The sequence below is a fragment of the Cheilinus undulatus genome, linkage group 13 (genome assembly GCF_018320785.1).
Source record: "Cheilinus undulatus linkage group 13, ASM1832078v1, whole genome shotgun sequence".
Classification (NCBI taxonomy): Eukaryota; Metazoa; Chordata; class Actinopteri; order Labriformes; family Labridae; genus Cheilinus; species Cheilinus undulatus.
Genome location: NC_054877.1, coordinates 5,441,955 through 5,454,062, shown reverse-complemented (window position 1 = coordinate 5,454,062; position 12,108 = coordinate 5,441,955). Strand labels below are relative to the sequence as shown.

Genomic DNA, 12,108 nt, shown 5'->3' with positions numbered 1-12,108 from the left:
ACCCATATATTATATAGACTTGCTACACATAGAGTGAAATATTTCAAGCCTTTATTTCTCGAAATGTTGATGATTATGAATTATGGATAAGAAAACCCAAAATTCAGTGTCTCAAAAAAATTGAAGATTCCATAAGATCAATAAAAAATAAATGATTTAAACAGAAATTTCAGGCTTCTGAAAAGTATGTTCATTTCTATGCACTCAATACTTGGTTGGGCCACCTTTTGCATGAATTACTGCATCAATGCGGTGTGGCATAGAGGCGATCAGCCCGTGGCACTGCTCGGGTGTAATGGAAGCCCAGGTTGCTTTGTTAGCGGCCTTCAGGTCATCTGCATTGTTGGGTCTGATGTCTCTCATCTTCCTCTTAACAATACTCCACGATAGCGATCACATGGGCCCATGGTGACCCTACTAAAACAGCAGGCCTTGGGAGCCATACTATACAAGGGCAGAAGTCAAGACTGTCTGAACTGCCCTGAAAAAAGGCCCCATGCACCGCGAACAGTGCACAGGGGGCACACACAAACAGATATAACTGAAACCACTGGCCAGGTAATAGACAAAACACCCACTCTTAGTATGCAGACGTATGAGGGGGAAAAGGCAATTCCAGCTTCCGCCCAAGAAAGCTGAGGAAAATAAACAATAGCGTTTAACAGAGTTAAACTATCAGTCCAACTTGAATCAGTCAAGAAAACTGCTCAGTTCACTTAACAGTAAGTTAAAACACATCCCTTGATACGTAAACACAGGGGGAAATAACTTAAATTTTTTGTACTCTTGCACATTACTCTTAACTTAAACATCACTCTTGTACGCAAGCGTACGAGTGGAAAACACGTCTCTAAAGTATTAGCTTCAAGACGGGAAAAAATACCACACAACGCAAATGTACAAGCAGAAAACAAAAATTAACCCTACTGGGGTACTCACCCAAACGCCGTCACTGTCAGTCACATGATTTTGTTGCTATTATGGTCTTGAAGATAGGTAGAAGGATGGCTTCATTTATCCATGGTTAGATGATGGTGACGGTCTGAGTGAGGTTGAAACAGATCTTCTGCGATGCATCAAGAGCCAAAACTCCAAGTGCCTCTTCTGAGCCCCTGCAGGGTTTATTTTTTTAGTCAGTGTTTTTTTTATAATGTAATTAAGTACAATACTTAAAATATACAACTAATGAGTCATATTCATTTATTGGCGCTAAAAGCACACAGTTCTTATCGCCCACTCCAAAAATATGATTGCCTTAAATTTCTGCTATCCCAAAGAAACATAAATCAATCATCCGGAAACTGCTATTTGACTCCAATGTAGGAAAATTCTCTCATTTTGATGATAAGCAGTTTTATTTGCACCGTGGAGAGAGTGCGGCACGCTGTGCTGCAGTCTGACTATTAATCAGTTTGATACAAGCTTTTAAGACAACATACACATGATCAGATAAGGCAGGAACAGGGCTGGCTCTAGCTATTTTGGTGCCCTGGGCAGAATCACAATTTGGTGCCCCACCACCACCAACAACACCAATTCAATGGAACAATGTTGACAACCACAATTTTGAAGCTGCTTTTCTTCCTTTAACACACAAAATGAAAGAAATCCAAAATGTAAATATGCTGTATAAATTAATATGAGATAAGAGAAACTTTTTTATTGACCCCCCCCATCAGTGTAATCACACTAATGCTACTGTAGTTTCAGTACGATACTAAACTGCTCATAGGCAACATTTAACTCTACTATTAAATATCAGCAGGGTGGATCTGCAAATTATTATCCAAAATATTTCTTTTTACATGCATCAATCATAACACTCTGCAATAACATACTTTTACCAAACTTAAAGATTCAGGGCTTCTGAGGAAATATTAGGGGCACAGGCCCTGCAAGCCACCCTATGACTCCACCTCTGACTTATAAACTTATCCACAAGATTTACATATCATAATGCCCAAACAGTGTCAGAAACGTAGGGTAATAAACACATGGAGACATAACTAATTACAGACATATTTCAAGAGCACCTGCAGCAGTTTTTAATGAGAATGATCCTGTGAGCTCTATTAAAAGAACCAAGTTAGAGGGCTGCTTTGGGATCAGGTCTGAATTTAAATTTTGCTTGCACATAAACTGTTTAAGTTAGTAAACAAGGCATAGTCTAATTCATTACATGTGCACAGAAGCTTTAACGCTCCTCATAGCCCTGCAGACATACAGTATGAGCATCTGCACTGCTCTGATGCACCTCATGATGCACAGGAAGGGACTGGCACAGATACTGAGCAAACAGTCTGTCATTTGAGGAGAAATCCCTTCTATCCATAAAAAGTGGCCTCTTTTCATAAAGCGTTTAATTTACAGACAAGACAGGGACGGAAAGGGGCAAACAGAGTAAAAACGAACTCTCTGTAGGAGCTGACTGAAGTACGCTGCGCTTTTTAGCACTCGCTAACAATGATCAGGATAATTCCACATACGGCTTAAAAAACAAATGATGTGTAAGCCTACATAAAGTCTGTAAATACGACCCTGATGTTACTCTTATTAATATAACCAGGGTTAAATTAGTCCAGGCTGCCAGCTGTTATAGCTGGTGTTTAAACGTCTTGTTGGGCTCCTAGTGTGCATGTGCCGGGGGCGCGCACGGAAATGGGTGAATCCATCTACTTTGCAAGGCTAAATAAAAACTGTTTTTGATTTATTTGGGGAGTTTTGTAACATAAACTAAGGATTAAAAACTCATTATTTGGAAACAGACCTGTAATTAAAAAGGACCAGGAACTTAGTAACCTTGCAAAGCAGATGGATACGCCCTTTTCCTTGTTTTTCACTGGCGAATCCATCTTGCAAAGCTCCCATCTGAGCCGTTTGGGCCTGGTTAGAAAGTTACAGGACCAATCAGCTACGAGGGGCAGTACTTTCGGGCGCAGCAGAGTCGTGACGTAAACAAGCAGCAGCAAGAGCCGGTGCAGTTATGGAGGCAGAGATTAGCGTTGATGCTGCTAAAGCGCCAGTTTTATCAGAACTTGACAAAATTTCTTTGTTAAAAGAAGAACAGAGAACAGCAGTGGGTTGTTTTCTTTTCAAAAACGACAAAAGTCGAGTACTTACATGTCTGTAGTCGCCATGTTTCACGTTTTTCCTCAGTAGCTGCGCACGTGCAGCTTGCTAGTGACCACGTCACGTGCTTTGTTGCTCTGATTGGCCCGTAAAGATGTGACAGACAGAACGTTCACCCAGTCATACTCCAAGGATTTTTCAAAGCCTCTGCCTTTTCTCAAACGTTTCCTATTAAAGCTTTCCCAGATGGACGTGTGAAACAAAGCCATCTGATGTGTCAGGTTAGGAACTTAGGGTAGAACAAACATTATGACATAAATTAGCTTTAGCAGTGCCAAACTCAGAGGCTTTCAGGGAGAAAACAAAAAGCTTCAAAGTCTCCCGACTTTACCCAGCAAGCTATGCTGCACTTGTGCTCTCCTTAAAGGGGCAATGCACACATTAATTTTGGGAGGCAAATGCTAATACTACTGCCAAGAACCAAATACAACCCAACTTTAATAAATCAGAAATATCCTTTTAAGACAGGGGATGCATTAAAGGTCCTAATGAAACCAGAAAATGTTTTATGCAAATCCATTTCATTTCAATTGTACACATTCACAAAACCAAGATATTTAAAGTTGAGATTGAAAAAAAACTTTTACAATACTTATTGTTAATTCCAAGCCTGTAAAGTTTTCCAAAAAACTTGGGACAGATGCAAGTCAAGACTGGTAAAGTTATAGATTGCTCAAAAACACCTGGAGCATACCACGGGTAAATATGTTGATTGGTGCCAATTCAAGGTTCTCCTCTTTGTCAAGGACTGAGTCAGGAACAACAGTTTATAAACACTGTTCCTCAATATAAAGATTTCATTCTCTACAATCTATGAGTTCATCAAAAAATTCTCTGTAGTCCCAGTTTTGAGTAATCTATGGTGGTTTTGTGGCACCATCTGAAGGTAAAATACCTTTTTTTTTTTTACCAATCATAATGAATTATTCTCTATGTTTTCAGGAAAGACTGAATTACCTCTTAAATGACAATCCCAGTGTGGTGAGATAAAAAGACTGATTTGGCAAAAACAGCCTAAAATTTAATTCAATTCAAAAACTTTATCTGTCCCTGAAAGACAATTAAAAGACACAGAGAGCAGCAGAAAATGTCTCAGAGTGAAATAAATATACAGATGCATGCCATCTTTAGGCTTCTGTCAGAAAATCCTGAGCTCTATAACCACTATGGACATACTGGTTCAAATTCATATTTTTTTTATCTACAATCCTCTTTCCCAGCAAATAAAATTACTTCCAGTTTCTGCTGTTGGATACTTCACTACCAGCCCTTTCACATTTCATCTGAGGAGACTTTGATTGAAGGCTTTTTCTCTCTCCTACAGGTCTGATCCGTTCAGAGCCTTAGCACTGCTTTACAAACCATCAGCAGACCTCTACTGCCACCCACTGGTTATGGAAGGCAAAGCATCTAATGCCTGTCTAAAAAAGTGCATCAATTACTACCTGAATGTAACAGATTTGACATCTGCCTTACAAATTAAAAACACCTTTTGTGATATCACTGATCGAGTCATACTGAAACTTTTGTCACACCCAGTTCTTTAGGAAAATGATTCAGAGGTGTGAATGGGATTTGTAGGCTGGAGTAACTATGATAGTCTACTAATTCTCAACTGGTGGGTTGGGACCCAAAAGTGACACACAAGATTATATCAGAATGAGCAAAAACAGAACAGTGGTTCCCAAAGGGTCAGGACCCCCCTGGGGCCTTGAAACACTTAGCGGGGGGTTACAAGTAGGGATGCACCGAAAAATTTCGGCCGAAAATGGCCCAAAAGTGCATTTTCGGTTTTTCGGCTGAAAGACTTTTATCACCGAAACAACAAGGCCGAAACATGACGTTATGATGACGCAAGCAAAAACCGCAGCCAGCACGCGCTTGGATCAGTGGTTCTCAAATAGGGGTACGTATAGGTGAAGGCACTCAGGAGGTTGGCGAGATTTTAAAATACATGCAGACTATTTAAGAAAAAAAGCGCCTTTCTTTGCACGTCAGGAGCTACAGGAGTATATTACACTCTAAAATCACATTCGTGCTGCGAACGTCTGCGGTGTGTTTCCTCTGTCCTCTGATAAACAGTGATATTCATTGAAGCGGAAGATAAAAGGAGGTGTGTCCCCCTCCGTCTTTCACTCTGTGCGTAACGCGGCACTTTTACGCACAGCCAGGAGGTCAGTGCCGTTTTGTTTCACTGTTTCATTCACTGTGCCAGCCAAGTTTGTACGAGGAGGGACTGACTTTTCATTCATTCTATGTCAAATATGATCAATAAGAGTTATAAGGGCACAGCTGAGGCTCGCGGTGAGAGGAGTTAACTCTCTCCACAGCGCACAGACTGGCTCACCTGTTTGTGTTCCAGACTGTCCAGAGGAGTCATTCAGCTGGTTGATCTGGAGCTTTTATAAGTCGTTTGTCTGAGGTCAGAGGAGACTGTGCTGGTAAATATTTCACTAAAATCCCATCAGTTTAGAAACAGCTCCAGCTGTGTGAGTTTCGCTCCAACGAGCGCACATGGTGGTGGTGGTGCCGATTTTTAAGGTAGACAGAGGAACAAAAACGTCCTCCTCTCCAACACCACCTGGTGTTTGATATCTCCTCATATCTGTCCGTATCAGTGCTTGTGTTTTTGCCTCTTTTTTTTTAGCCTGGTAGCAAGGAGACAGGCAACAGTCAGTCCGACATGTCCATATGAGCGCAAATGTGCTACTTAAATATCCGCAGCAATGTCGCGCTGCGAAATGACGTTGCAGGTGAGGAAGCTTGCATTGATTCGCTACAGGTTCTAAATGTAAATATTTTGCATGAAAAAAATTGCATATAGAGTGTAAGGACCTTAAGTTTATAAACTGGAGTTAATATTTTGCAGGCTCTTAAATTTAATCACCCTAAAACCCCCTGAGTCTCCCCCATGGCAGAATGGTTTGATCCACACTGGAACATGCCTGTCAATCACTGTGTTCACAATCACTCCATTCATAAAAAGATTTATGATTTATTTTTTTGTGAAGAAATGCTGATCTATAACTAAGTTCATGATTTCCATTTGAGAAAAGAGAAGTCTTTTTTATAACTTGTTTATTATTTACAGGTTTTTAGTTCTTTCTAACTCTATGTTTTTATTTCCAAATTGTTCCAGAGCGACCCTGCAGCTGAACAGAGTTTTGCACACTTCTGGGTTTTTATGCCTTTCCAGTCACTGTTTTCGACAGCTACATTAATTTGAATTCTCACATTTAGAGATGAGAAGATGTGCCATGACTTTGGTCATGCATTTTTCATATTTAAAATGTATGAAAAAAAAATCTAGTATTTGTAATTTTAAAGTGTTTCTCAGTTACAAAGTTTGATAAATCAGACGGCTGTCACAGCACTCTTTAATGTCTTTCTTTTTGGCCAAAAAGCTTTGTGCTGTTTATGGGGTACTTGGCTGAAAAAATAGTTCACAGGGGGTACATGACTGAAAAAAGGCTGAGAACCTCTGATTTAATGTATACATGAGTGGGGTCAAGTTAAACATTTTATTTTGTATTTTATTTTATTTTATATTGTGTTTTGTTGGAATGAAGTGCTTAATAAATATTTACATAATTTTGTAATTGATTTATTCTTTGAAGCAATAATATTAATTTTTGCAATTGCAATTAATTTTAGTGAGGTTAGTACACAGTCATAGCCACAAATGCAATGGTACTAATAATTGGCCTAATAATTTCTTTCAGTGTTTCAGTTTTCAGCCTTGGTTTCTTCATTTTCGGTTTTCGGTTTTGGCCAAGAATTTTCATTTCGGTGCATCCCGAGTTACAAGTTGCCTGTCAAACACAAAGGACATACTAAATGATTTCCAATGGTATTTTTACAAACCTGACACGCCAGGTGAATTTGTTTCACACAACCATCTGGAAAACCTTCCATAGACAGCGTTTGGGAAAGGGCAGAGCCTTTGAAAAAAAATAACTCGGAGGGTGATTGGATGGACGTTCTGTCTGTCACATCTTTACGGGCCAAAAAGCGCAATAAAACACTTGACGTAGCCACTATTGAGGACTAAACTCCGTAGGGAACTGCATATCGCTAACCATGGCGACTGTAGACATGTCAGTACGCAACTTTTGTCGTTTTTGAAAAGAAAACAACTCACTGCTGTTCTTCGGTCTTCTTTTAACAAAAAAATGTAGACTATTCTGATAAAACTGGTGCTTTAGCAGCATCCATGCTAATCTCCTCCACCATAATTGCACCGGCCTCTTGTCGCTGCTTGCATAAGTCATGACTCTGCCGCACCCAAAAGTACTGCCTCTTCCTCCTGATTGGTCCTGTCAATTTCTAACTTTGCAAGATGGATTCACCAGTGAGAAACACAGAAACGGGCAAATCCATCTGCTTTGCAAGGCTAAATTTTACACCTTATTGTTAAAATATATGCATGAATGAGTTCAATTCAAAGTAAAACCATTTTCATTAAGTTAGATTTATGCTGCAATCAAAGTAATGTTTGAAAATCCCTAAAATGAAAGTCTAATACAACTACACTGTAACCACCTCCAGGGAATGCGGGGGTCCCTGGTCTCTGGCACCGTTATTTTTGGTGTCTTTGGGAACCCCTGTATTAGGATAGAAGTGATAAATGTCTGCAAAATACACATTTTTTGCCCCCCCTTGGCTTTGTGCCTTTTACTGGGTTGCTTTAAGGTTCCTGCCAAACAGGTTATGGCTGTTTGATGAATCAGAAAAAACTTTATTTACAATAGGAGCTGTGCATAAATTTACATACAAGTGTTAAACAACTTTAAGAGAGGAGTTCTGTGTGAAAGAGTCTTTTCAGGAGTGCTCTGCATTTGTCTTCCAGTTTGCTGCACATTCCATTTTTTGTGTTTTCATCGGTGAGTACACGTCTGTAGGCCCTGAATTTGATCAACAGTTGACTTTTGTTTCTAATAGGTTTTAAATAAGCATAGTCTACGAATCTAGTGATGTAAAAAATACATACCTGCACAAACAACATAAACATAAATGTAACATAATGTAACTTTGGTGCATGTCAGCTGATGACAGCTGTTCAGGCGGGGTACGTGGAAGCATGTTGACAAGTTAAGGCTTTCAGACTGCCTGTCTGGTTCAATGTGTCTTTATGCATCAAATAATGCCATTTAATTCTGACTTGTTTATCTACGATGAATGAATTTATCTCCTAGAAGAGATGTCCTCACAGGTGAGACTGAGTCTGCTGCCGAGCTCCAGATGTTTGTTTGATGAGCCCGTCCAGGTGAAGGTAGCCGGTCTGAAGTCCAGACAGGTGGTCACTGTGAGAGCCAGAGCCACTGAGGAGAAGGGGGTGGTGTTCAGCTCCTCTGCGACCTTCAGGGCTGATGGAAACGGAGAGATTGACTTGAATGAAGACCCCTCACTCAGTGGCAGCTACGTTGGGGTTGAGCCTATGGGTCTGTTCTGGTCCATGAGGCCTGAGACTTTGCACAAAAGGTTCAGGAAATCAAATGCACTGAACCCTCATGTGGTTAAGTTGTCTGTCCATGAAAAGGCGAAGGACAGGATGTTGGCAGTGGCAACCAATGAGAGACTGCTGATTGGATACGGGGTCAGCAGGATCCCTGTCAAAGAGGGGAATATTCATGGAGTCCTGTTTATTCCTCCAGGTAGATGGTACTGTATGTTTACTTTTAGAGGCTCAAAAGCAATACTTCATAGTTTAAGGGGAATTTTTTGGAAGTTTTAATGCTCCAAGTTTCTCATACATACGATCCTGGAATCAATTGGGCCTTCTTTATAAAAATCCTTATCATTGTCTACCTTTTCAGTGTTTTAGCTGTTTGTATCAGCTGTATTTTCGTGGCATACATTCTAGCCTTGCTTTTGCATGATACGGCTGCTTTGGCCGTCTTTAGTCTGAGACTGAGTCTGACATTTTAACTCTCATGTCTCCTTGTTCAGGAAACGGTCCATTCCCGGCTGTGTTGGATCTGTGCTCCTTCATGTCTGAGATGAGAGCGAGTCTGCTGGCCAACAAAGGTTTTGTGGTTTTAACAGTGGCCGTTTACAATGATAAACCTGCCAACATCAGAGCGATCCATCTGGACTACTTTGAGGAAGCAGCTGATTTCTTAAGACGACATCCTAGAGTGAGTTTGCTGGACTTATCATCTGGAAAATACCGTAGTTATTTAACTTAAATTCAACCGTTGGTGAAGAAGCATCCAGATAAGTTCATATTTAAAAAAGTTCAGAGGCCTGCTCTGGGTTGGTCTGCATGTGTTTGTGGTTTAATCTGTAATAATATGACTGTACCAATAGTCTTCTGGCTGTTTTAAAATGTAAAATACTAAAAGATTATTTTACAGTTACAAATGGCAAAAGAAAACTTTATTTTGAAATATTTTGTATTGGGCTGAAGTCAGTTAATTTTCCCCATAGAGTCATCAAAAATATGTTGCTTTGAGAAATTGGCATTCATAATAAGACATGCTCTCATTACACAGCAAAAGCTGGAGTGTTGATATTTCAGAATTAAACATGTCAGAGTTGATTGAACTCCCAAAATTTAATTTTACCTTCATTCTGGTTGAAACGGTCTTGGTTTTGGTGTTATTTGACACTGTTGATCAGTTCAGTGGTAGTCCATCTCTAGACTAACTTGATCTAAGCTCTGCCCACTTCCATTTTAAATATGGAGGCATCTGTAGGCAGAGTTTTCCCATTATGCCCTTGGGCATAGTATGATTAGATGTTGTCTTTTGTACAGTAAATGGGGTGAATTATTGTTTTTATTGATGTTAGATGCTCTTGCACCATGAATGAAGTTACCCACTGAATTAGTAACTTCCTGCCTATTGAATTTAATGACCATTAATGTGACCTTTACCTCACTCAGACTCTGTCCCTCTACTTTGTACTTGTTAATGGACACTATAACTTGTCACAAATATTTAACATGAGGTAGCAACTGAATATGACAAGTACATTGCTAGGTGTAGATATAAACGGTGCACTACTTTAAATAAAACTTAATGTGAAATGAATTAACACACTGTTGTGTTAAAAATGTGCTTTAATGTGTAATAAAATATGTTTGAGTTAAAAAATAACTATTACAAGAGAGTGAAAATATTAAGTTTAAAAAGTGTAACTTTAACTTAGAACCTCTGAGAATTTTATGCATTTGGGGAAAGTTTGCGATTTAACATAATGGGAGCTGAATTAACACTGATGACTTTGCTGTTATGCAGAGCACAAAGTAAAACCTTCTTATACGTGTGTTTTACAGTGCACATAAAACTTTTTTAACCCCTTAGATGTTTTCCCCTATTACTGTTTTATAAATCAACCATGGTCAATATAATTTGCTTTTTCTGATGCAAAAAAAAAAAAAAAAACACTCTACTGCTAAAGTGAAAACACATTTCTTCGAAGTAATTTTAATTAAAGAAAACATGCAATGTTAAATGAGTGAGTGAATAACTGTTCACCCTCTTTAAAGTGTCTGACCTAAATCATTCCATGTCCAGCCAACTGGTGATAGTAGTCTCACTATTAGTGAAATGGGGATCACCTGAGTGCAGTGATTGTGTCTCCAGTGTTTGTAGTATAAAGACAACTGTGTCTGGAGGGTCCATTCACTGGTTAGTCAGTATTCCTGGCTACCATTACACCATAGGGTACATAGGGTTTGTTTTTAGTCAGCTATCATACATCTGTGTCAGGCCAGAGGCATTATGTTTTTGGGTTGTCCTCATGTTATTCTGTCCATTCCCCTGAACTTAATAGCTCAAGAACACTTTGACAGGTTTTTTTGTTTTTTTTTTTTTGGTCAAACTTTGCACAATATTCACTCAGACCCAAGAAAGAACTGAATACCTTTAGCAGATCGAATGTCTTGTAAAATTTGTACCACAGAAGACACCCAATCCCCTTTGTTTTGACCCACTACTGTACTTTCACTGGACACGATAGCTGCTGAGGAGCTTGAGCAGATGTCCAAAGATACAACAAATTAACTTTTATGCAATCAAGGTTTAGTAATGTCTACCTCCATCAAAAGTAAGAATCAATCCTTGTGTTCCTGTCCTTTCCTAGTATTATTGGGACTTTGTGTGTGCAAGTTTATCATTATATTTTCATGTGTCTTGTCTCAGGTGGGCAGTAAAGGAGTCGGTGTCCTAGCACGATCAAAGGGAGCAGATGTTGCCCTCTCACTTGCTGCGTTTGTTCCAGGCATCGAGGCTGTAGTGTGGATCAACGGCTGCAATGCCAATGTGGCCCTTCCGCTCTACTATCAGAAACATCAGATCCTCTCTGCATTAATGTTTGACCCCAGTAAGATGATCCCTACAGAGTCTGGAGCTTTCATTGGTAAATATGCTGTTGATGATCCCCAGGCAGAGGAGAACAAGGCCAGCCTGATCCCTGTTGAAAAAGCAGAGGGACATTTCCTCTTTGCGTCTTCAGAGGACGACCTGAACTGGGACAGTAAGGCGTACATGAACATGATGGTAGAGAGACTGAAGCATCATAGGAAGGACAACTTTGAATGTGTGTGTTACCCCAGAGCGGGGCATTATCTTGAGCCGCCTTATGGGCCCCACTTCCCGTCTAGTTTTCATAGGGTTGTGGGTGTACCAGTCCTGTGGGGTGGTGAGCCCAGATCCCATGCAGCAGCTGAAGTCCACCTGTGGAAGAAGATCCAGGAGTTCTTCAAGACTCATCTGACTTGTGATGGTCCACTGACTAAAGCCAGATTATAGAGAAGAATGAAGGAAAAGTCACAGGAAATCATCCTGACATCATGGCTGTGAATAACTTTAATGCAATTGTTTTCTAAAGAGCAGACAAATTGAAAACCTGAGTTTACTGCTGTTTAGACTGAGAACTACAGAGGGCTAAGAATGGAGCCCTGAGGGACACCGTAGTTAGAATGAGGAACTAACATTTTCTATGACAACTGGAAAGTTTGGCTGGATAGAGTGA

At 39.9% G+C, this 12,108-nt stretch overlaps 1 protein-coding gene across 1 annotated transcript; it reads left to right on the top strand.

Annotated features, from left to right (window-relative positions):
- The first annotated feature begins 8,329 nt into the window (after positions 1-8,329).
- On the top strand, positions 8,330-11,885 carry LOC121520714 (acyl-coenzyme A thioesterase 1-like). The gene is made up of 3 exons (XM_041804298.1): positions 8,330-8,783; positions 9,079-9,266; positions 11,277-11,885. Exons 1-3 carry the CDS (start codon positions 8,330-8,332, stop codon positions 11,883-11,885), a joined length of 1,251 nt encoding a protein of 416 aa, XP_041660232.1.
- The last annotated feature ends 223 nt before the right edge of the window (positions 11,886-12,108 follow it).

Excerpts from the sequence above, each read along its gene's own strand:
- LOC121520714 (XM_041804298.1), top strand. The coding sequence starts at position 8,330 with ATGTCCTCACAGGTGAGACTGAGTCTGCTGCCGAGCTCCAGATGTTTG. Across the intron at positions 8,784-9,078 it reads AGTCCTGTTTATTCCTCCAG|GAAACGGTCCATTCCCGGCT; the intron begins GTAGATGGTACT and ends CTCCTTGTTCAG. Across the intron at positions 9,267-11,276 it reads TCTTAAGACGACATCCTAGA|GTGGGCAGTAAAGGAGTCGG; the intron begins GTGAGTTTGCTG and ends GTCTTGTCTCAG.